Source organism: Periophthalmus magnuspinnatus, chromosome 12, assembly GCF_009829125.3.
Source record: "Periophthalmus magnuspinnatus isolate fPerMag1 chromosome 12, fPerMag1.2.pri, whole genome shotgun sequence".
NCBI lineage: Eukaryota > Metazoa > Chordata > Actinopteri > Gobiiformes > Gobiidae > Periophthalmus > Periophthalmus magnuspinnatus.
Window position 1 is genome coordinate 1,896,873 of NC_047137.1, and position 26,051 is coordinate 1,922,923.

The following is a 26,051-nucleotide window of genomic DNA, read 5'->3' on the forward strand; positions in this document are numbered from 1 at the left end:
TGTAAAATTATAGATTTTTGTCCACACCTTTGTCTGCATTCCAAACATAACTAAAAACTTCAGAGATCAAGTGTGGCCCACAAAAACATGCTACAATATACAGACTTCAAAGAGAGCATTTTTGCAGCCTCCAAAATGAAAGTGTTTTAGATATTCTTGGTTTGTGGCCACAGCTACTTTGAAAAATATATTTTGTTTTGGTGAAATTTTTTGTTTTATCACATAGTGGGCAGTTCAACACCAATGTCTGTCAAACTCAACTGGACACGTCGTAAATGGGGGTAAGTAATACTTGGATTTGATTGACTTCTACTACTACTACTACTACTACTACTACTACTACTACTCAGAATCAGAAATTGAAATAAGATTAATATTGCTTGGCGATATCAATAATAATAATAAATATAGACTAAACCACTCATACGTTCATACGTTCATACTCTGTGTGCAGATACTGTGAGGTGGGTTAAGTGTCTTGCCCAAGAAGACAACAACAGCATTCATCTGTGGGAGCTGGAATCACACCACCACACCTGTGGGTCAGTCGACCTGACTGCTCTACCATGATGTTTATGTTGAGAGTGGGAGTTGAACTGCCAACTTTTGGATCAGGGGATGAACACTCTACTAACTGATCTAATTTCGGCCCACTGCCTTGACTTTGACAAAATATAAAGTATGGACAGGATAACAGTGTGAAACTAGTAACTAGTATTGCAAATAGATGTTTGTTGCCGTGAGTCGTTTAAAGGTCAGGTGTTTGAAAAGTTACAGAGAGTCCAGATTGGAAGAAGCTGATCTTGTGGTCAGAGGTTCTAAAGCCTCTTGCCCGAGGAGAGTGGCTCATGGTCAGTTATGGATTTTTTATTTTTTATTTTTTTAGCTGATACTGATATCCAATATTTAGCCTGATGCTGTAGCCGACAATCAATGTTTGCTGATACTGAAGCCCAAAAACTTTATCTTATGTTGAAGTAAAGATCCCAAATGAACTTTTCACTTTTGTAAAAATAATAACAAAATGTAGTTATCTAGAAAATGAAATAATTTGTTACATTTTTGGGACCTGATGTGGGCTCCCATTTGAGGTCCTGGTTTAAGGTTCAAGGAGTCTTTATTATCCCTGAGGGACAATTTGGTTTGCAGCAGCAGCAGTCCACAACACATACAGACCATAAACACAATAATACAAGAATTAGTAATAATAAATGAATAGGCAGAGGAAAGATTTGAGTGATTAACTTAAAATGCCGATGGCAGCAGGAATAAAAAAGTTCTTGTGTTGGTTCGTCCTACAGTACACATCCCAGTGGAGATCCTGCGCTGATAATCCCAGTGTCCGAGATGTTCTTCACCAGCTGAACATGCTCACTCCAATCAGTCAGTCTGTGATCTGTGATCCATCTAAAGACTACTACCTCTACTACTACCAAGGAGGAAAGTAATTATGAATACTCAAGTTACTGTAATTGCTGTAATTTACTACAAAAACCTATAGTACCATTCAATTCAATTTATTTTTGTACAGTTCAAACACTACTATTACTACTTGCTGCTCATGCTACTACAACTACTACTACTATTTCTACTACTGCTGCTACTGCTACCACTATTACTACTATGAGTGGAAAATATTCACAAATACTCATTTGACTGTAATTATTTATTTTTTGTACAATTCACCACTACTACTTCTGCTAGTAATACCATTATCACTACTACTACTACTTGAGCTACTACCAGAGTGGAAAGTAATTACAAATACTCAAGTTACTTTAATTCATTTTCAAGGTTCAAGGTTGTGCTTTGAGAAGCATTAAGCCTACTGCCTCAGTTACTACTACTACAATAAACTACGATTTTAGTAGCATTCAGTTTCACCCAATATCACTACTACCACGAGTACTCCTACTACTACAAAAATTATAAGTACCATATTCAATTCAATTTACGTTTGTACAGTTCAAACCTTACTATTACTTACTCACTACTACTACCACTACTGCCACTACTGCTACTACCACTACTACTGCTACCATTACTACTATTACTACTACTTTTTAATTTCTGCATACAGTGTACCATCCATGTACAGTTTATTATCAGTTTGATCAATGGTCAAGGAGAGGGTTCTTCTCCATCACTGTTAATTATTACAGTCAGATAACGCAGGTCTTTATCCCTGTGTTGTGTTCATGTTCAGACAATCCGCATCGGGAAAGTGATAAATCAACATTGGCCAGGACCGACACACTACAGCAGGTACGGCACTATTTCAGAGCTTGTACAAGTTTTATTATTGGTTTAAAGTGCAATTGATTCATATATTTTTCTAATAAAGACTTGGTTTGGTGGGACAGTACCTGTGCTAAATATTTACCATTGTTTTACACCAGTTAAGTGGCAGTTTGTGAAGAAAAGTAGAAAACAAAAAGTTGGAAAATACAGAGTAGTGATGAGTTCTAAAACAGAATTCTGTCTCTGTCATAAGCTGTCATCAAAATGCAGAGATGATTTTCACCTTAAATATTGATTGACCAAATATTGATTTACCAAAACAAAGGTGTTGTCGTTTATTTTTATTTGTCTAAATCAAATTTAGACACATTTTGGCCTTTATTAATATTATGGTAACATACCTCTATAGTCATTAGTCATTAGTCATTTTTTCAGAGCAAAATCTTTTATCTAATAGTGTAAAGTATGTTTTAGAGGAATCGTAGTCTTAGCTGACACAAGTTCTTGAGTATGCTAACATAAGAAATCAAATTTTATCACTATATGGTTTGTCAAGAAACTGTATTGTAGAATTTTCCTTTTTGAGTTTTTTTGTTTAACAAGGTGCTCTAAATAAGCGTTATGGTGGACTTGCTTGTCTGATATGTTATTGTTTTGCCTGTAATGTTCCATAGTATGGCAATTAAACATATTGGGGTGGGCGGTTTACACAAATCTCTGTTTACAGGGGAGTTGAGGCTTTCTAAGGATAAGAATACATTTAAGGTTATTTTTTTGTAACTGAATTGAATAAATGTACAGTGTCAATCATGGAACATTGTAGGCTATGTACTAACATCTCCATGCATGGAGAGCAAGTGGAAGCAAGTGGCAGACCCTCAAATGTTATGTAGCGCACCTTTAATATAGCGAGTCTGTGATTCAATTTCTAAAGAATAAGGGGAAAAATTTGAGAATTTTTAGTTACATTGGCCATTGGCTATTTTAACATTAAAAACATGAAGCCAACCTATTCGTGGGTTTCAACTTCCTGGTACAGAGCCATTTTGAGGACTTGTTTCCATTCAAAAGATATTTTGCTTTAAACTGTTAATCGTTATGGCAAAGGTACTAATTTTTCATCATTCTAAAACCCGTGGACTGTATGTTATAATGAGCTTGTATGGATGCACTAGCAGTTTTATATTGTTGTTCATGAGTGAATCACTCCTGTCTAATCTGTACTGAGGTCATAGGCGTTTGTCATATCTTTGTACTGATATTGTTTTGATTGAGTGTCCAGCCCTGGTGCATCCCTGTTTTGTGTCATTAGCTTCTTACGGCGATCTGTTTGTTTGTACTGTTCTTTGATAGGGTCTGTTCAAAGTGTAATAATGAAATTTATCCAGTCGCAGGGTCCATAGAGAGCACTGGTCCCAGGAAAAGAGGTAGTGGAACCAGAGGAGCAGAGACAGAGGAGCAGAGCCAGAGGAGCAGAGCCAGAGGAGCAGAGAGGGAAAAGCCAAGCTAGAGGAGTAAAGCCACAGAAGCAGAGACAGAGGAGCAAAGCCAGAGGAGCAGACTCAGAGGAGCAGAGCCACAGAAGCACAGCCAGAGGAGCAGAACCAGAGCAGCAGAGCCACAGAAGCTAAAGGAGCAGAACCAGAGTAGCAAACCCAGAGTAGCAAACACCGAGGAGCAGACCCTGAGGAGCAGATCCTGAGGAGCAGAGCCAGAGGAACAGACAGGAGCAGGAGGAGAAAGAGAAGACAGAGAGGAAGATGGCGGAGTACGTTGTGGCCCGAAACATCTACTCTGAGGAGAAATTCAACGAAGAACATGAGAAGATCTACAGACAGCGCAAAACCCTCATCAGCCATGTCAAAGACTACTTCAGGTAAGATGCTTGTTTGGTATTAGCTTAAAGTAACAGATAAGAATCCATGTTTGGAATTAGCATAAGGAGTAAGATATGATATTCACTAAGATTTTGTGAAGATGTTGTACTTTTACATGTAAGACCTTTTCTAAGCTTCACTTTAAGTGTGAAGAAAACATTACATAGACTTCTTAAGTGTAACAAAAATAACAAAACATATTAAGTTTTAAAAGACAAAAAAGTCAATAACATTTTATCAACATGTATAGTCAGTATAGTTAGTTTTTTGTAGTACAATTCATACAACAATAAAAAAATGCATTAAAATCACAATACAAACACATAAAAACATAAATATGAATTTTGTTATGTTAAAACAGCAGAGTGCAAATAATGACTTGCGTCACACCATGATATCACACTGTGCAACACCTTAATCTTTATTGTGAGCAATCAGACTTTAATAACATTAGATAACTCTAAACTATAAATAAATATCACACTACAACAAAGCACAAGATATGAAGAGCCTAGACTTTACTGAGCCCCGTTAAGCAGATTCCACTTTGTAAACTATGTTTAGGCTAACTGTGCAGGTCTTACAGCTTGTTAATGCAGGTGTGATAGTACTCATGTCTTTCCTTGTGTAGCTGTTAAAGTGGGTGTGTGTTTACCTGTGTAGGTCCTAGAGTGGGCATGTCTTTACCTGTGTAGGTCTTAAAGTGAGTGTGTCTTTACCTGTGCAGGTGCGACAGGAGGCGTCTCCGCTCGGCTGCCCTCTCTCTCCTCCCTGTAATCTCATGGCTTAAGATCTACAGAGTGAAGGAGTGGCTGTTCAGTGACATTGTGTCTGGAGTCAGCACTGGCCTCGTGGCTGTACTACAAGGTACCAGTACTACAAAAACTACTACTAAATACTACTGTACTTTCATGAATACTGCATCATTTTGTGTAAGTTATCAGAGGGGATTCCTGTAAAAGACCAAAGAGACTTGATAATTGTAAATACAGACACCCTGAGTATATAATGTGAGACTGTTGCCTGGTGTATTTGGGTTGACTACAGGTGAGCTAATATAATGAGAACTACTGAGTTTTCTCCACAGATCTGACCTCTAACTTGGCCTGGTGGCATTGCATGATTGTCTCCTTAGAGATAAATTCAATGCAGTAAAGTGGATAAACAACAGTATCTTCATGGAGACAAACAGGTGTTAGACCCGCCAAGCAGAAAAGTTACATAATCCACCTTTAAACCATAAAGATGCTCCATGCATGATATGATGTAACCTTAAATATCTGGTAGACTGAAAAAGCCCATACATTTGCAAAGTGTAAACAACCAAATCTAACAGTCACTTTTTAGCAGATTGATACACAATTTGATAGAATTTAAAATGGTGAATTTAAAAGGTTTTGAGTTATGTTTGAACTTTGTTTGTTTGTTGTTTTGTTTTTGTTTTTTTTGTTTTTTTGTTTTTTTTAATATGTCTGTTTCTGCTGGAGTTATGTGTCTTATAAAGCTCTTTAAGAATATGGAAGAAAATTAAGGCCCAGGGTTGTCAGATTTTGAGAGAGCAACAAGTCACCAAGGCTTTGAAAACCAGCCCCACAAAAATGTCTAGACAGTCTTAATTTTTCAAGAAATTGCAAACAAGTACAGAGGATGTGGGCAGGGATAGGAGGTAGGTGAAAACTTAACATTTCTGAGCACTCAAACCTCAAATGTAGAATTACTCAAACATTCAGGATTACTCAAACATGCAGGAAGCTATCTAAATGCAACACTGAATAAGCTAATTTTGAATACACTGGACATTTTTAAAAAGCTCATAAAAGTGATATAGATGATTTTGCACAATATGTCCCTTTTAAAATGTTCATCTGTAGTTTGACCCTGTTTTCTGATTTGTTCCCAGGACTGGCGTACTGTCTGCTGGCCTCACTGCCTCCTTGGTACGGACTGTTCTCAGCATTCTTCCCTGTTATCATTTATTTCTTCTTGGGCACCTCTCGCCACATCTCCGTTGGTATGATCCAAAGTTTAGAACAGAACCAATCAAGGACTAAACCAGGACTAATCCAGGACTAAACCAGAATTAAACCAATGCCAAACCAGGACTAAGCCAGGTCTAAATCAGGTCTAAACCAGGTTAAACCAGGACTAAACCAGAATTGATTCAGGCCTACACCAGGAGAAATTCAGGTCTAAACTAAGACTGATTCAGGTCTAAACCAGGAGTGATTCAGGTTTAAACTAAGACTGATTCAGTTCTAAATCAGAACTAAACCAGGACTAAGAAGGACAAAATCAATAGTAAACCGAGACTAAGCCAAAACAAATACTAAACCAGAACTAAACCCAGACTAAACCAGGATTAGAACCTCAGTGGTTAGAGCACTACACCAGGACTAAACCAAGACTAAACCAGGACTAAACCAATACTAAACCAAGACTAAACAAATACAAAACCAGGACTACACCAGGACTAAACCTGTATTGAAATGGACCCTGTTTTGTCCAGGTCCGTTCCCGGTCTTGTGTCTGATGATTGGGTCTGTGGTGACCAGGATAGTCCCAGACGAGGGTCCTCCCATGAACATTACTGGGTTTGAGGGTCTGACCCGGGACGACCAGAGGGTCCTGGTGGCCTCTTCTGTCAGCTTCCTGGCCGGGATCATGCAGGTAACACAATATCTCTGCTCCTGGCTGAGTCCTGGTTTACACTTGGTTTAGCCCTAGTTTTCACTGGCTTTATCGGACAGATGTAACGTGAGCTTTCAATAACCCATTCTGGTCCAACCCGCACCTATGGTCACCTCGGCTGTCCTGGGAATGCCTCAGGATCCCCTCATTCAGCCAACAGCCGTGGTCCGGAGGCTAAATCATGACAGAGGTGGAAATAACACCATATGTGCAACACTAAGCCACTCCACCACCAGCGATCAAAGGTTCAGACCTGGTTCAGACCTGGTTCAGACCTGGTTCAGACCTGGTTCAGACCTGGTTCAGACCTGTTTTCTCTCCATTTTCACAGTTGGCAATGAGGGTCTTCCAGGTGAGCTTCATGGTCATGTACCTGTCTGATACTCTGGTCTCAATTTAGTCCTAGTTTAGTCCTGGTTTCCCGGAACCTGGTTCAGACCTGGTTTAGTTCTGGATTGGGTTTTGTTCAGTCCTTGTTCAGACCTGCTTTCTCCGTTTCCACAGTTGGCGATGGGGGTCTTCCAGGTGGGCTTCGTGGTCATGTACCTGTCTGACACTCTGGTCTCTGGCTTCACTACAGCAGCTGCCATTCACATCCTGGTCTCTCAGCTCAAGTTCGTGTTGGGTTTAACAGTCCCAGGCATCAGTGGACCTCTGGCTCTTATATATGTGAGATAACCTGCTGTTTTATCACTGTTTATGTCATAATGTATGTCAAATAGGTCAGGACAGTATTGTATGCAGGTTAGTCAGATAAGGAAGTGAGACGAAACACAATAAGTCTCTTTTTTTAGTAGACATTTGATATTTCTGCTGATTTTTTTTTTTTTAAGTAAGAAATACAGATTTTTAATTAATTAATCAATTTATTTTTCAGTTTGACAATTACTTAGAGGTACCTGATTTTTACTATCTTAAAATGTGTGAAACAGAACTAGTTCATTTTAAACTGTTTGCAGTGGTCCAAGGTTATTCCTCACTTACCTTATGCATTCAGAACATCCTAATTATTCACCAAGATAATTTTATAAGCACTTTTTACAACTCTCAGCAAGTTAGCATTAATGTGACTGCAACACTCCGCTCTGGTCTCTAACTTCCAAATTATTTTATGTACTATATGTGTTTATGTCTTCAGATAGATTGCTGTTTTCTGTTGCAGACTCTGGAGATCATATTCAACAAAATCACCTCGACAAACGTGTGTGATGTAGTGATCTCTCTGGTCATCATGGTGGTGGTGTTTATTGTGAAGGAGCTCAATGACCGATACAAAGCCAAGCTGCCTGTGCCCATTCCCATAGAGGTCATCATGGTGAGTCCTGGTTTAGTTTGGATTTAGTCCTGGTTTAGGTACATAGCCAAGCTGCATGTGCCCATCCCTATGGAAGTCATCATGGTGAGTCCTGGTTTAGTCCTGGTTTTTATTCCCGGTTTAGTCCCCATTTCATCCTGGTTTAGTCACAGTTTAGTCCCAGTTTAGTCTCAGTTTAGTCCCGGTTTAGTCCCGGTTTAGTCCCAGTTTAGTCCCGGTTTAGTCCCGGTTTAGTCCCGGTTTAGTCCTGGTTTAGTCCCGGTTTAGTCCCGGTTTAGTCCTGGTTTGGATACAGAGCCCAGCTCCCTGTGCCCTTCCACATAGAGGTAACGACTGTGAGTCCTGATTTAATTCTGGTTTAATCCTGGTTCGGTCCTGGTTTCGATCTATGTTCTTCTCACCTATGGTTACTGGTTTGGACTTGGTTTAGTCCAAGTTTAGTCCTGGTCCAGTCCTGTTTTAGTTCTAACTGTGCCCATCTCCACAGTGGTCATCATGGTGAGTCCTGGTTTAGTCCCAATTCAGTCCTGCTTTAGTTCTGTACCTTACCTACCTCTGCATACATAATAAACTGCATAAACTAAACTGGTTTAGTTCTGTTTTTTGCTCTGGTTTAGTCCTGGGTTAGTCCTTGTTTAGATCTGCTTTTGTATAGGTTTAGACCTGGTTTAGTCACGTGTTCATATTTTTAATAAAATAAATGCCTTGAGCAGTCCGCAAGTCTCCTCGTAGAACAGACCCAACGAAATCTGGGTGGCAGTCGAAGGTGGGAGTATTGATGACCAGATCTCTGGACATGGAGACTGGCTCTGGAGACATGTTACTTCACTGGGGGGGAAGGAGCCTGAGCTTGTGCGGAAGGGTGAGCAACTAGATATAGTCGGCCTCACACATAACTCCTTGAAAGGGGCTGGACCCTCCCGTTCTTTGGCGCAGGGGGTGGCGGTGAGCTACTATGGACTTGCTTATTGCCCCACAGCTCAGCCGCCACGTATTGGAGTTCACCCCGGTGAATGAGAGGGTCACGTCCCTGCGCCTTCAGTTCAGGGACAGGTCTTTCATCGTTTTGTCGGCCTATGGGCTGAACAGTTGTGCAGAGTACCCAGCCTTCTAGGAGTCCCTGGGGGACTTCAATGCCCATGTGGGTAACGACAGTGAATGGGAAGAATGGAGTGTTTTGTTATTGGACTTCTGTGTTAGTCACAGTTTGTTAATAACTAACACCATGTTGGAGCACAAGGGTGTCCATCAGTTCACATGGCACCAGGACACCCTGATGATTGGCAAGCTCCTCATCCAGGGGTGGATGAGATCTGTCCCAAGTATCTCAAGTCTCTGGATGTTGTGGGACTGTCTTGGCTGACATATCTGTGCAACATCCGTGACGGTCAGGGACTGTACCACTGGCCTGTCAGACCAGGGTGTTGGTCCCTCTGTTTAAGAAGGAAGACTGGAGGGTGTGTTTCAACTACAGGGGAATCACACTACTCAGTTTTCCCAGTAAAGTCTATTCCAGGGTACTGGAGAGGAGAATCTGACTCGTAGTCAAACCTCGGATTCAGGAGGAGCAGTGTGTTTTTCGTCATGGTCTCGGAACACTGGATCAGCTCTATACTCTCCATCAATTCCTTGAGGGTTCATGGGAATTTGCCCATCCTTGCTGTGGAGGAGCTCGGCCACATGGGAGGAGCTTAGAGTAGAGCCGCTGCTCCACGACATCAAGAGGATCCAGGGTTGGGTGGCTAGTGTATCTTTTACAGAGGTTTCCTGGATGCCTCCCTAGGAAGGTGTTCCGGGCGTGAGAACGCCTTGGAGTCCCACAGGAAGAGGTGGAGGTGTCTGGGGTGGGAAGTCTGGGATTCCCCGCTTAGACTGCTGCCCCTGCCACCTGGCCCCAGTTAACTGGAAGAAAATGGATGGATATATTATATATTGTTCAAATGATTTGGTTTAAATGTTTTGTTGTTTTGTTTTTAGACAGTGATAGCCTGTGGAGTTTCTTATGGATTTGACTTTAAGACGAAATATGGCATTGACATTGTCGGTATGATTCCCAAAGGGTGAGTCGAAGTTGAACTGCTAACATACATTTGTTCCATCTCTAAACTGTCCACTATCTTTATATGCATTTATCTTACTTATTTACACAACACAGAGATAACAAGTGTGGCCATAAAAGTCTATTTCTGCCTGTCAGATAAATGTTTTCTGTACGTGTGTGGTATTAGAGGGCAATTCTGTGCCCTTAAAACTCGGGGGGCACAATAAAATTTACAAATTAAAGAGGTAAGGTTCTGAATTAAAATGATGAGACATGAAAAACTAAATGATTTTAATTAAAAAGTTCTATAGTCAAAATGAAGATCCTTGGATGTGGCAGAAACAAAATTAAGTTCGACAACAAAATTTAGAAAAGTGTATATTTATTATAACAAAATTTAAGTAAAAGTTAAAAAAGGTAGACAATTAGAATTTTATTACAAAAGGCTTAAAGTTGAACCATATAAATCGGCCTAAAAATTAGCAGTTTAAAATTACAAAAAAAAAAAAAAAAAGCTAGCTGGGGCCACCTGTGGTGAGCACACTATTGAGGGTGTGCACCATTTAATGACAACCAGGAACTAAAACAACCGCCCCTGGTTAAAGAAATTAATTTTATATTACAGTTTGCTAAAATATTTTGACCTGTGCCTATCTCTGTAGCAGATCTACACAGACCAACAGCAGCACAGAACAGGACAACTAATGGAAATATGCCATTTAAATTAACTGTTAATTTGCCATATTGGGAGCAGGTGACTTAAATCAGTGATCAAGGGTGGAGCCCACAGGGGTGCTTTCAAGGGCAGAAAGGGGAAATTGAAAACCCCCACTACATGTGTCTGGTGGAATTTAAATATAAGTGTAGTCGCTCCATGTTATTAAAGAGGACATATTATGTGAAACCAAGTTTACTTAGCTTTTGAACAGGCCATGTTCCTTCATCGTAAACATACTTAAAAGTTGCATTTAGATTGGAATGAGTAATCTTGCTGTCCTACATTTGAAGTTTGAGTGCTCAGAAAATTGCGTTTTTCACCTACCTCCTATCCTCGCCCACTTCTGTGTTTCTATTTACGATTACTCTAGGGGTCTGAAAGACTACAGGGGAGAGTGAGGGGGAGGAGGGGTGGGGTCTGGAGGACTAAGGAACAGTGTGATTAGTCTAACAGGTATCCACACTTCAAACTCCACCCCTGCAGTCAGGTGTTTGTAATCACTATATACAAGATTTAGTAGCCAGAAACATTTAGTTGATCAAAAGCTGATTTGGTGTTTACTTCTACTTTAATTTAAACCTGTCACCCTCTTGTTTCTATGGAGAGTTTCCTGGAATTGGAAAGATTCTGGTATTAACCTTACCCCCATTTAGTTATGGATGTTTCTACTGTGCATGTCGCTGAATTCTCCTCTCCACAGATCTGAGTGATAATTAATCCTAGTGGCCCTACTAGTCTCCTAGGAGGTAGAAGTCAGTGGACACTTGCTAGAATCATTTTAGAATTTTTTTTAGATTTTTTCCACAATGCAATGTTACAGTGTTACCAAGGTTTGCTCTTGTTTTCAGATACGAGGCTCCGGTCGCTCCAAACCTGGAGATCTTCCAGGAGACAGCTGTGGAGGCATTTCCCATGGCGATAGTGGGATTTGCTGTGGCTTTTTCTGTGGCCAAAGTCTACTCTGTCAAACATGACTATACTATAGACGGAAACCAGGTACAGCAGCATATTAAACTGCTTAATAAGTTATTGCTATCACAATATAATCAGTGTGTATCCCGCTAATGAAAATACTGCACTTCTTATCAGGTTTGTGAAGTTATAGTGTTTGTGATGTTATCATGCTTTTGTATATTTATGAAAAATGGCCATGCACAAGCATAGGTGAAGTAGGCTTGTCGCTGAGCGTCGTGCAGGCTTGTACAGCTAACCATAAGGGGGGGGGGGGGGGGGGGGGGGGGGTTCAAACCCTCCTTATGGTTAGCTGTAAAAGCTCTCCCTCCAGGAGAGATTGCTAGATTACTCAAACATGCATGTATGTCACATAAAACCTGTTTTTAATGATGGAACAAAGTTACATTTTGAATAACACCCTCTTCTGAATTAAATACAGTTGCTGCTTTCAAATCAAATTATTGAATGAAAAAACACTTAAAAGAGTCTACAAACAAAATTATATGACTAACTCTTTAAATGGCATTTGTTGTGTTTGTCCCTAGGAGCTGATCGCGTTCGGAGTCAGCAACATCTTCGGATCATCGTTTAAGTCATTTGCAGCGAGTACAGCTTTGTCCAGGAGTGCGGTGCAGGAGAGTACAGGGGGGAAGACGCAGATCGCTGGTTTACTGTCGACTATCATTGTGATGGTGGTAACTGTGGCCATCGGATTTCTACTGGAGCCTCTGCCAAAGGTAATGCGGCATTTCATTTACAGAACTGGAGAGAGACACATGGAGATGTATATGTTGTGTTTTGTTTATGATTATTTTTATTTTAACATATACAGTGGCCATCCTCTGTATACGGAATTCCAATTTGATTTTAATGTCAGAACTCTATACACAAAGTTGTATAGACCTTTCCTATGTTTGTACTAGCTCAAAGTCAAGTTAAGTCAGCCACAGACTTTGATTTAAAGGACAAGGTCTACAGCACTGACACTATGGTCATGTACATATGTTATGGAACATAACAAAGTAAAGGTATCAAAGTACTGTACTTATGTGCAACTTTGAGATACCTTTACTTTACTTAAGTACATTTTAAGTGGATACTTTTTATTTTTAGTTCACCACATTTGAGAGTAGATATCTGCACGTTCTACTCCACTACATTTTTTAATAGAACTGAGAAGTACATTTTTATCGCTGTCTGAGACTTTCTGAAAAGGATGAGGGGTTTATTTTTTAACATATTCATAGTCTGACAAACAAAAAGACAGACAAAAATATAATCTTTATCAAAATCACTACATTTGAAGCTTTATTAGATCTCAAAATCTGTGTGAAATACTTTTATTTTTTACTCTCTAAAAACATACTTTAGTACTTTTACTCAAGTAGATTTTTTCATGTAATACTTTACTTTTTACTTTACTCTTACAGGAGTATTTGTTTGCTCTGGTATCTGTACTTTTACTATGTATTAAAATTGAGTACTTCCTCCACAGCTGCTTATCCCCCTTGAGCTCGTCTTATCATTGGTGATGCAAAGTCTTCCATTTGCACATGAGCAGTAGTCCTATGCCTAGAGGCATGATCATTTTGTTCTAACTTGATGCTATTGATACTAAACTGTTTTAACTTGACACTATCATATAATTTTGAGATGGTTGTGGTAAATTCTACATACTATCATGTATCTAGACTGCTGAGCGCTGCTGATTTTTTGGTATATATTTGGTTGCCCTCACTTTATAAAACAAAACTGTTACAACACAGATTCATTTGAAACATTATTTGATTAGCTTCACTCACCAGTGCACTAGCAGCAGAGGTTTTTTGCTCTCTACTGGCCATTTTAGTATGTAAAAATCAAAATTTTTAAAATCAATAAAAATGTGTTTTTCATTATTATTTTATTATGGTTTATTTATTATTATTCTGCCAGACCTATTGAATAGATAAGGCAGACCAACTCCCTAACGGGTCAGAGGGTTGTCTTAATGACTGTAGAGTCATCAGCTACAGCTACTGGACCTACTAATAAATAAATCAACAAAAGAAAGAAAGGGGCAATGGAAGTAGAGGGAGAGAAGGAGAAAAGGGATATATTAAAAAAGGCCATAACATTTGCAACATTATAAAATTAAGATATTCTCCACATTGTTCTAATAAATATGACCTCTCTGTGTGCAGTCGGTGTTGGGCGCCGTGGTGATTGTGAACCTTAAAGGGATGTTGATGCAGGTCAGAGAAGTGCCATATCTATGGAGACGAGACAAACCAGACTGTGTAAGAAAATACCCTATATACCTCTTTAATAATATTTTTCAGTGTATAAATATGTTTAAAGTGGAATTAACCATGGAATGAGCTGAACTGTGTACATGGTGCCTTAATGGCATTGTCTATTGTTCCTAGTAATTTTGGGGCAATTTTAGTGTAAATTAGGTGCATTTGCAGCTTTCTGGTCAAAAACTTAGTGCATGCTACCTCCAGTAGCCACTGCGGTTTCAAGTACTACATGACATCACACAGGACTGTCCTGATTACAGCCAAGTGTTTCTGATTACAAACACCTGGCTGCAGGGACAGTGTTTGAAGTGTGGATACCTGTTAAACCAATCACACTGTTCCTTATACCCCCAGACCCTGCACACTCCTCCCCCTCACTCTCCCCTTTAGACCCTCCAGGTACTGCCCAGTTTAGCAGCTATATTTGAAATGTGGTTGTTTAGTTTACGTGTTTATTCCCACTTTATTTATTGAGTTTATTTACTAAAAATCAATTTTCAATTTCACGCATTATTCACTCACTCATTCATAATACTTCTGTAGCCTCAGCTGCCCTGTGGTAATCTGCTCCTCTTGACAAAATCACACCATATTCATACACAGGCAAGAATGGTGGGTGAAATACTTTTGACACAACGCATTAGTCAAAGCAGAGATTGTTTTCAGTGTAATTTATATGTGTTTATTTTTTAAATCAGAACTATTGTGCTTGTGTGTGCTCTATAGTCATAATTTATGGCACCCGTGGATCATTATGTTATAGTTTGCACATTTTAATTCGCAAAATTAATCTAAAACAAATTAATAAAAGAAACAAGTCTGCTGACTTCCGCGTGGGAAACTACGGTGCCCAATGGGAGCTGATGTCAATGTAAATGTCATCATGAACTAAGCTCTGCATGCTTCCTATGGAGAGCTGCACATCACACTAGTGAGCAGCAGATTTTTTTCCCCCAGAGAGTTGGTGCAATGTTGACTTGTTGGTCACATGAACATTGAACATTTTACACAAATCAACCTGCTTTATATCAGATTTTAGCAGCATTTTTTTTTCTCAAATTCTCCATTGAAATGAACAGGATTCCTACTTGACTGGAAGTGCCACCACAAAGAAAATACAGTTTAGGAGCATTTAGAGGTAAAAGAGACCGGGCAAAATAAGGTCAATAAAGATGTGTTGATAACAATCAGATTTGTTTTAATTATTGGATTATGTTTTTGTATGTGTCCAGGTGGTGTGGATTGGTACATGCGTGGCGTCTGTCTTGCTCGGTCTGGACTTGGGTTTAGCGGCTGGTCTGGGTATAGAGCTCATCAGTGTGGTCCTCCGAACTCAGTTGTCAGTATCTTTATTATAATCATGTTATTTTATATCATATCTTTATAAAAGCTGCTTTTAACATGTGCTTGTGTCATCCTGCCTCTGTCCCCAGCCCGCGCTGCTCTGTGCTCGCCAACATTAAAGGCACCGACATCTACAAAGACAAGAAGGATTACCTCGATGTGAGAGCAGGGCTTTAAATTAGCCTGGTTTGGCCTGGGTTTAAATAAGGCCTGGTTTGGCATGGGTTTAAATGAGCCTGTTATGGCCTGGGATTAAATGGGCCTGGTTTGGTTTAGGTTTAAATGGGCCTGGTTTGATCTGGGTTTAAATTAGCCTGGCATGGGTTGGGTTTAAATGAGCCTGGTTTGGTCTGGGTTTAAATGAGCCTGGTTTGGCCTGGGTTTAAATGAGTCTGGTTTGGCCTGGGTTTGAATGAGCCTGGTTTGGTCTGGGTTTGAATGGGCCTGGTCTGGTTTGGGTTTAAATGAACCTGGTTTGGGGTTAAATTACCCTGGTTTTGTTGGGGTTTAAATGAACCTGGTTTGGCCTGGGTTTGAATGAGTCTGGTGTGGCTTGGGTTTAAATGACCCTGTTTTGGTTTGGGTTTAAGTTACCCTGGTTTCACTGGGTTTAAATGAGCCTAGTTTGTTTTGGGTTAAAATGAGCCTGGTTTGGTGTAGGTTTAAATGAGCCTGGTTCAGTCTGCATTGAAATGAGCCTGGTTTGGTCTGGATTTAAATTAGCCTGGTTTGGTTTGGGTTTAAATTACCCTGGTCTGGTTTGGGTTTAAATGAGCCTGGTTTGGTCTGGGTTTAAATTGCCCTGGTTTGGTTTGGGTTTAAATGAGCCTGGTTTTGTCTGGGTTTAAATGAGCCTGGTTTGGTTTGGGTTCAAATGAGCCTGGTTTTGTCTGGGTTTAATCTAGATACAGTTTTGTCATGATCATTAAACAGTCTTTGTTATAAACCGATTAGAATATGACCTAACTTGTTTTCTCGCTCCAAAAGCGCACTATGTAACTTTTCTAGTGAGCCATTTGCTGGTCTCCATGGAGATGTTATTGTTATGCCTGGAATGTTCCACAATATGGCTATAGTTTATCTCCATGAAGAATGGCACAAGGGCAGATTTTTTACCAATGAAAATTCCTGCAATTGAATAAATGCAAGATGGATAACTTTAATGCCATACTGTGAAACATTCCAGGCAGAGTAATAACATCTCCAGTGCGAACCCTCCACCGGAAAGTTACAATGTGCACCTTTAACTTATCTTACATAGTTAATAAAGTATTACATAAGAATAGCTTACCATACAATACAAATTAAATTAATAAAGCATTTTAAAAACTTAAATATTTAGAGAAAGTGCTGCACATAACTTCATCAGAGACTGTGACAAAAAAGAATGTCTGAACACCTTCCTGTCTGTTCACAGAGCTGTTGGAATCATGCAAATTAAAATTCACACAGGAAACAGCCATAATAAATGTGTTGTTGCTTCATATTTTCAGACTTTTGAGCCTGAGGGAGTGAAGATCTTCAGGATTCCAGCACCATTATTTTTCGCTAACATTGAGTTCTTCAGAAACAAATTAGTGGAAAGTGTAAGTGTCTATAATATGCTGCTAACGCTAATCCTAACATTATAGTATGTGTTAGAGCTGAGCTAAATGTTTAATGTTTTCAGCTTGGGTTTAACCCTCTGCGAGTGCTGAGGAAGAGGAACAAAGCTCTGAGGGTGATCAGGAGGATGCTGATGAGAGGACAGCTGAAGTATACACCTGTGAGTCTACACCTTTTAATAAAATCATTTTGCAGTACATGTACGACAGAGCAGAGGGAGCCCTAATTAACCACTAAATAGCACATTTTAATAGGCACAATTACATGTGGATGTGGGGTGACCAAGAGGCTGAGGGAATGTAAATGTTATGTGAATTTATTACAAAATACATATCATTTTACAATTTAGTTTTTAATTTAATTGCATAATAACATACACAACAAATCCTGATTGAAACTAATGCACACAAAACTACTGACCCCAAATAATCTATAGTTAAAACTAAATCAAAAAGTATATCCAAACTAAAACAGCAGTGCATTACTGGCTCCATAAAACAGTTTTGTCACACCTGCTCCATAAAACAGTTCTCTCACACTTGAGCCTGGCCTCATGTGGCTTTTACTGCAAGTGGCGGGGCCATGACATCACAGCGAATTTAACTGCTAAACCCAGTGCTACCAAACATAAAGACAGACTGGTTGGACATATTGATGTAATAAGATTATTTACTGGTTGATTTACTGTGTCAATGTTAAGTTGTTTTCTTGTTACTTGGGGGATTAATAACTGCTATATATCACACATTTCAATCGGTTTTGTCTTATTTTGTTTTTGTTATAAGGAAATAAAGGCTATTTTCAGTGTCTGCTCTAGTAGATACTTAAAGCTATAGTATCAGAATCATATTGGACCTGAAAAAGCTGGATTGATGCATCGTTATTATAAAGAGTTAGACACCTTACCACACCAACAGTGTTGCAGAGCACAATGGCGCCAGGAACCTGCAGCACCTGCAGCACCTGCAGCACCTGGCAAGAACTTTTATAGCTCAATCCATGGACCCAATGAATCACAACAACACAGAAAGGGCAGGACACTCCACTCACTTCACATGTGAGAATCAGTATATTGCACATGATATTCTTTGATTACCAACCAAATCCATTTTAACAATGGTATTCCTTTGTAACACCATAACCTACACAAACCTAATATGAAATACAGCCATTACTGAATATGTTAATGTTGTACCCCTAAAGAGGGGATATGTTGCACCCCTGAAAATACGGAGAATTAATCATGAGTGATTTCACGTTGTTTCTCTCACGCAGAGGTTTTAATGCAATGAGAAAAAACAGCTTGAAATCTCCCAAGTGGTGGGTAAAGGGATTACCGATCACCAATAAGGATCCCCAGGCTTAGTAGTTGATCACCAATGATATGATTACAATTCCCTTGAGTGAAATAACAGGAATAATACAGAGAAATACAATACACATTAAATATAATATATGCTTTAACAAACTTGTAACTATATTTATAATGTTTTTAACGTTTATGTAAATTACTATTTGTTGCAAACCCTTTATGATTTTTAACAATTTTCACTTAGCATTAAATCATATTATGATGAACATCACTGTATAAGGACAGAACATTGTGTTAGGGGCATATAATACCATTTTAACCTATCACATTAAATGTTTTACATGTACAAGGCGACATAGAGATATATCAATACAGCAGCTCACAACATTTTGTATTTTGATATTTAGCACACTCCTATCAACTGCACTGATTTATTTTTACGCAGTAGAGGCAAGGCAAGTTTATTTGTAAAGCACAATTCGTACACAAGGTAATTCAAAGTGCTTTACAGAATAAGACATTAAAATCACACAAATCAAAACATAAATAATCACAAATAATCATCATAAATTTACCATTAAAACAGAAGAAACAGAAGAGTGCAGAATAAAAACCTTTCAGTCGTATGCACAGCTAAACAGAACTGTTTTGAGCCTGGATTTAAACATTGTCAAAGTAGAGGCCTGTCTCACATCTTCAGGAAGACTGTTCCAGGTTTTAGCTGCGTAAAACTTAAACGCTGATTCCCGATGTTTAGTCCTGACTCTGGGCACCAGCAGGAGTCCGGTCCCTGAAGTCCTCAGAGTGTGCGATGGTTCATATGGCACTAACATGTCAGAGATGTACTTTGGACCTAGGCCATTGAGAGACTTATACACAAGCAGAGCTGCTTTAAAGTCGATTCTTTGAGCTACAGGAAGCCTTTGCAGAGATCTGAGCACAGGACATATGTGCTCGTACTTCCTGGTTCTAGTCAGGACCCGGGCAGCAGCGTTCTGGATGTACTGCAGCTGTGTTAAGGCTCATTTGGAGAGCCCAGTGAGCAGGTCTAGTAGTCTAACCTACTGGAGACAAATGCATGGATAAGTCTCTCTAAGTCTGGCTTTGACAGTATACCTTTGATTTTTGCAATGTTTTTTAGATGGTAAAAAGTTGCAGATGTTATTGATTTGATGTGACTGTTAAAGTTCAAGTCTGAGTCCATTATTACCCCTAGATTTCTTGCCTAATAATATTTGAAGGTTTTAGAGAGAGAGAGACTGGAGGTGACTGCTAACACTTTCTCTATGTTTCTGTGGGCCAAAGACTATGACTTCAGTCTTGTCTGAGTTGTTCTGCATCCACACACTGATCTGTCTGGAGTGAATCCACTGGTCCATATTCACCTGCTGAAAGTGAGACATAGATCTGAGTGTCATCTGCAGAGTTGTGGTAGGACACATTATTGCTGCGTAATAACTGGCCTAACGGCAGCATGAAGAGCAGGGGTCCCAGGATTGACCCCTGGGGCACCCCACAGCTCAGGGACATTTTATCTGAGACACATGTTCCAATTTCAATAAAGTACTCCCTGTTTTCTAGATAGGACTTGAACCACTTTAGTGCCATACCAGAGATGCCCACCCAGTCCCCTAGTCTCTGTAAGAGGATCCCATGATCCACAGTGTCAAAGGCAGCACTCAGATCTAACAGGATCAAGACTGAGACTTTACCTGCATCACTGTTCAGGCGGATGTCATTTGTCACCTTGATAAGAGCAGTCTCAGTGCTGTGGTGGGTCTAAAACCTGACTGAAAAACATCAAAGGAGTTGTTCATTTGGAGAAAGTTAATAAGCTGTTGGTAAGCAACTTTTTCAAGGACTTTGCCTAGAAACGGCAGATTAGAGATTGTTCGGTAATTGTTCAACATTGTGGCATTAAGACTGCTCTTCTTTAGGAGAGGCTTGGTGACTGCAGTTTTCAAAGCTCTTGGGAATGTTCCAGATTGAAGTGACATGTTAACTATGCAAATGAGTGGTGACAGCAAACTGTTGAGCACAGACTTTAGAAATTTAGTGGGTAACACATCGAGGCAGCATGTAGATGAACTCAGACTGGTGACAATCTCTTGGACAGTTTTATCAGTTACAGGTGCAAAGTGAGTCAGCTCTAAGTGTCCAGGTGGCTGCTGGGTTGTTATTTGCTTTGTGGAATTTATGGCATTTTTAATGCCCAGAACCTTGTCATTAAAGAACACTGCAAACTCATTGCACTTAAATGCGGAAATAAGTTCTAACGGCAGCAGAGCTGGGGGTTTGTTAATCTGTTCACTGTTGCAAACAGGACATGAGAGTTGTTACTACAACTTCCCATAATGTCAGAAAAATACCTCTCCCTTGTTCTACATAAAGTATAGTTGTACATGTGCATCTTTTCTCTGTAAATCTCATAATGAACCTGGAGTTTTGACTTGCGTCGTTCCCATTCAGTCCTCTGGCACTCCCTTTTCTGTGCCCTGACCAAGTCATCATTCCTCCATGGCGCTTTCTGCTTATCTTTAAATATTTTAACCTTCATCAGGGCAATGGTGTCCAGAACATTCAAAACACTCGAAGTCACAGAGTTCAACAAATCATCAACATTAGACCATGAGGCATTTTCAAAGTACATCATTTCCATGAACAGTACAATTGTGTTATCATTTATGTGTCTCCTTTGAACAACTGCAGGACCAGCCGCTGGTTTGGGAAAAACAGACAGGTCAAAAAAGGCACAGAAATGATCAGACAGAGCAACATCCACCACACTGACATTTGAAATATTTACTCCTTTTGTAATGAGCAGGTCCAGAGTGTGTCCTCTGTTGTGGGTGGGCTCACTGACATGCTGAGTCAGACCACAGGTTTCAAGGACAGAACTGAGCTCTTTAGCGTTTCTGTCAAACACATTATCCACATGTACATTAAAATCACCTGTAATGACTAAACCATCAAAGTCTGTGCATACGACTGAAAGCATTTCAGTAAAATCATCAATAAAACTCAGACAGTGCTGGGGAGGTTTGTATATGACTAAGTAGAGTATGAAGGGGGATTGTTTTAGCTCCATTTTAAAGGAAATACAATCAAAAGATGAAAACACCCCAAATGACAACCTGTGAGTGACCAAATTATCTCTAAAAACTCACACACACCTCCACCCTTTTTGGTTGCTCATGTTTCAGTTTCAAATTTGATGCTGGGTGGAGTTGATTCCACTAGAATTGCATTACCTGTGTTTTTGTCAAGTCATGTTTTGGTTAAAAACATTAAGTCAAGATTAAAAGAAGAAATAAAATCATGAATTTAGTTCATATTGCAGAAAAAATAACAATAAATTCCTCCTAGTTCAAAGAAAAAGTACACATGATAAATATTGATACTTTGCAGCTGATGTCATCAACAATCCCTGTGGGCGTGATGCTAACTGTAGGCACTGCTCTGTCTGAGGCTTGTTTGCTTTGTTTTAACACAATCACACCAAAAAGAACTGACTTACTTGGAACTACAATAGGTGAGCTGATTTTTATTGTTAAACAAGTCCCTCTCAAATAGCATTACAATAACAAGCTAGCTAGCATTAGCCAACAGTTTTTCAGTTAGTCACTCTCACCTGTTGAAAATCAAACTCCGAAACGGGATCATGAATATGTATGGCTCACAGGGTCCTTAAGATGTGTTGTTTAAATCCATTTCTTGAGTTTTCAGACAATCTAAAAACATTTTTGACAGTGTTTGCTAATGTGTGCATTGTGTCACACATGGTAACAATCATAGAGATACATATGGAACACCCCCAGCATGATGTCACTTCAAAGTATCAATTGACCCCCAAAAATATTTTTCCATCTATCATGTATTGAATGATAAGTTGATATAGTTATTGTGAGAGGCCTAAATACCCTCCCTGTCTTGTGTCCACAGAAGGGTTACGTGAACATGTCATGTGAGCCGTACTTGGAGGACAAAGACTTGGAGGGCGAGGACAGTGCAGAAGAGCTGGATTGGCCCACTGACCTGAAGGAGCTACCCATTCGAGTGGACTGGAGCACAGAGCTCCCGGTGAACATGAACGTGCCTCGAGTGGATCTGCACAGCCTTGTACTTGACTTCGCAGCTGTGTCCTTCCTCGACGTCTCTGCTCTAAAGGGACTCAAAACGGTTTGTGGTCAGATTCTATTTTACCCCTGGTTAAATCTGACCTATTCTGCTGAGTCTACTATTTAATCATATTATAGTTGTTTCCCCTTGTCATTTATCCTGTTGAAGTTGTATTTGGAGTTATTTGTACATGTTTGAACAATCTTTAATCTCTTATTTTTAAGACATTGCTCCTATTCAACTCCTATTTTAACCACAAGCAGTACATACTCACTGCTCTCTGCTTACTTTGTTCTTGTTCTAACTTTTCTGGTGACAAGTTTAAGATTTGACAGCGTCATGTTGTTATTTTGGTTCAAAATTTTTTAATCTGCTGCTTGCTAGTGTGATGTGCAGCTATCCAGAGGAAGGGCTGACAGCATGCGGCAGTGTGTTGTGATGACGTTTACACCGATGTCAGCTCCTATTGGTTATCAGTTTTCTTTTCTATTATTAAGTTGTTTTAGGTCAATATTGCGATTTAAAATGTGCAACCTATAACAGAATGACCCACCGGTATCATAGATTATAACTATAGAGCAGACTTAAGCACAATAGGTCTGATTGAACAGAGAAAGAAATGCTGTCAGGGCTAACAGTCGGCAGATTACGCATGGATATTTGGGCAGCTATCAAATTGTTTTTATTAGGCTCTGGCTTTTCATGGACTTAAACCAGAAGAGAGGGTTAATAATTCATTGACAACGGAAAGATGAAATGTTCCAAAAAACTGGTTTAATACTGATATTTGGACAGCAATAGTAATTCACATTTCAATTGGAGTTTAGTAATTACAACCAATATGGCAGCAGGTGGCAAAAAACAATTATTCAGCAATATATATTTTTCAATTATTTATTGAATTTGTGGTTATGTATATTTATCCAACTCAATCACAAAATCTATATATATAAAATGACATAGAACACATGTGTCAAACTCTAGCCCGTGGGTCACATCATCTTATGTTGCCTGTGACAAAGGAAATTAAAAGGTATGATTAAAATATCAGTTTATTAGGAGATACGCAGTTACACAGCCATATTTTTTTACATCTCTGCAAATGCGTATGCAATATTTGTAACTTGAGTGAATAATAAATACAGAAACTGTTAACAAGTTAAAAAGTAGTTACATTTCTTTTACATTACATTCGGCACTTTGAGAACAACCATGTGTTTGATACTCCTGACATAGATATACCAGTATGTAATCTCAATTCTCTGTAAGAAAAAAGTAATTATTTTTCTTTTGTAGACGTTGAAAGAACTGATCCGGATTGAGGTGGAGGTTTACATTGTGGCATGTGATCGTAAGTAGACTAAACGAGGACTAAACCAGGACTAAACTAGAATTAAACTAGGACAAAACCAGGGCTAGCTAACCCAGAACTAAATTAGGATTAAATTAGGACTAAACCAGGACTAAATTAGAATTAAATCATTACTAATCCAGGGTTAACCCAGGACTAATCAAGGACTAAACCAGGCCTAAACCAGGACTAAACCAGGCCTAAACCAGGACTAAAAGAGGACTAAACTAGAACTAAACCAGGACTAAATTAGGGTTAAACTAGGGATAAACCAGGAATAAACCAAAATCTAAACCAGGGATAAATCAAGACAGGGAATAAATGTGGACTAAATCAGGACCTAACTAAACCCAGACTAAACTAGGTCTAAACTACGGAGGACCTCCGTATTACCTCCCGGTATTAAACCTACTATATACTGCTGTTGTTTTTAGCCTACATCTTAGACAAACTCCACAGCTGCGGATTCTTCAACGATGAAATCACACCTTCCATTTTCTTCCTTACGCTTCACGATGCCATGCTGAATATCCTAGAGCACCATCCGGAAGCCATTCAGAGGAGGCCACACTTTGACAAGGTACATGAAAACAAATCACATCAGATACAGTTTAGAGAGTGGAAATGTTTAAAATAATCATGTTTTGTGCAGGTTGTAACCACAGTCACTGCCCACCATCCAAACAACGCTGTCCGGAGCAGGGACAGAAATGTGAGTATTTAAGAATGATACAAAATTTTGTAAAAGTTAGTTTTCCCAAATGTTACAAAATTTTAAATTACCTTTGGTCATCCTAATCAAAAATGTCAATGGAAACCATGTGTAATCTTTCACCTCATTGCCATGGTGATGCGTTAAAGTACCAATGTTATTCTAATAGATATGGTCCCTTAATTTCCCCATAACAACAATTAGTGTTATAGAATAATGTGAAATTTGCCCCCAGTGAGTCTCCATGACATCCCAATCTAAATAGTCAATAGTGCCCACGTTGTATTTTGCACTCAGTTATCATGGCGATGCGTAAAAGCGCCCATGTTATCCTCATGGAAAAAATGTCCTCATTTTGTAAATAATACAACAAATGCAATTTGGCACAGTGAGTCCTCAGATTCCTCAGGTCATTCTGTCAAAAAAGTCAATGGGACCCATGTCGTATTTTGCATTGTGTTGCCATGGTGATGAAGCACGTCAGCACTTCCAATGTGTATACAGCCAAAAGCCACAATAACACAGAGACGAGTCAGCCAAGTCTTCAGTGCCACTTGTGGTTTTAAATTTTAAACAGTTTTCCTCTGCGCCTGCTGCACAAAATAAATACATAAATAAATTGACAGCCACTCTTCTAGCTGTTCACCCTGGGATGGCTGGGGCTACAATAATTATGGCATGTTTAATGTTTCATAAACAAAAAGCACAGTAAATTTCTTTTTCTCTACAGGGAATGGAACCTGAAACTCGCTTCTGATCAGCCTCCTTCAAACATCTACAAAACAGTACAGATATCTTTTAATTAGGCCCGAGCCTGGGACTACATCCCGGCGAGGGACTCATTAAAACCACGTCCGGGGCATGGAAAATGGCAAAAATCAAGTAGTAAACACGCCCCGACATGGTAGTGAGTGGTGTCAAAAATTAGAACTCGACGAGCTCTAATTGTCACAAAAGACCGCGAGAAAAAATAACAAAAGACGACTCAGTAGCGCCACCTCAAACTTTGATTTTCATGGGGCCAATGGGAGCCCGACTCGGAAACAAATCAATATAAAAATCTGAAACTCACATAAAAAAATAGAACATGTTGGGACATGACAAAAATGATATTATGGCCCCGCCCTAAAATGTACAGGAAGTCAGCCATATTGGATCAAACACAGGAATGACAAAAGTGCACACCCTCGCATTCAGGACATTTTCTCATACAGTTTTCATCAGAAACACGTCAAATTTGGCCAAATCCCACTAAACCCATGTATGATTAAAGATTATCAATTACATTTTGATTATGACTTTGGGTGTGGTCAGGGTGAATTTTCAACAAAATCGCAAATTTGGGAATATTTCAAAATAATATTTCTCTTTCACACATTTTTTATTGGGAAAACGCTAATACAGCGTTTATGCACATTTGTGAGCTGAACGCAATGATATGCAAATCAAGGCACTCTCTCACAAAATGGCTCTCTAGCGCCCTCTTCAAATT

The 26,051-nt window shown here is 39.4% G+C and overlaps 1 protein-coding gene across 1 annotated transcript; it reads left to right on the forward strand.

The window, feature by feature from the left end:
* The first annotated feature begins 2,219 nt into the window (after nucleotides 1–2,219).
* Nucleotides 2,220–25,805, forward strand: LOC117379298 (chloride anion exchanger-like). Its single transcript, XM_033975988.2, has 20 exons — nucleotides 2,220–2,265; nucleotides 3,630–4,117; nucleotides 4,846–4,985; nucleotides 6,019–6,129; nucleotides 6,625–6,785; nucleotides 7,311–7,475; nucleotides 7,969–8,121; nucleotides 10,099–10,181; nucleotides 11,729–11,876; nucleotides 12,380–12,571; nucleotides 14,018–14,113; nucleotides 15,349–15,455; nucleotides 15,550–15,619; nucleotides 16,954–17,046; nucleotides 17,130–17,225; nucleotides 22,320–22,556; nucleotides 23,793–23,847; nucleotides 24,282–24,427; nucleotides 24,500–24,559; nucleotides 25,290–25,805. Exons 2-20 carry the CDS (start codon nucleotides 4,002–4,004, stop codon nucleotides 25,314–25,316), a joined length of 2,256 nt encoding a protein of 751 aa, XP_033831879.1. The 5' UTR covers nucleotides 2,220–2,265; nucleotides 3,630–4,001; the 3' UTR covers nucleotides 25,317–25,805.
* Nucleotides 25,806–26,051: the final 246 nt, after the last annotated feature.

Coding starts and splice junctions, on each gene's coding strand:
- LOC117379298 (XM_033975988.2), top strand. CDS start 4,002: ATGGCGGAGTACGTTGTGGCCCGAAACATCTACTCTGAGGAGAAATTC. Junction 4,118..4,845: donor CATGTCAAAGACTACTTCAG/GTAAGATGCTTG, acceptor TTACCTGTGCAG/GTGCGACAGGAGGCGTCTCC. Junction 11,877..12,379: donor ATACTATAGACGGAAACCAG/GTACAGCAGCAT, acceptor GTTTGTCCCTAG/GAGCTGATCGCGTTCGGAGT.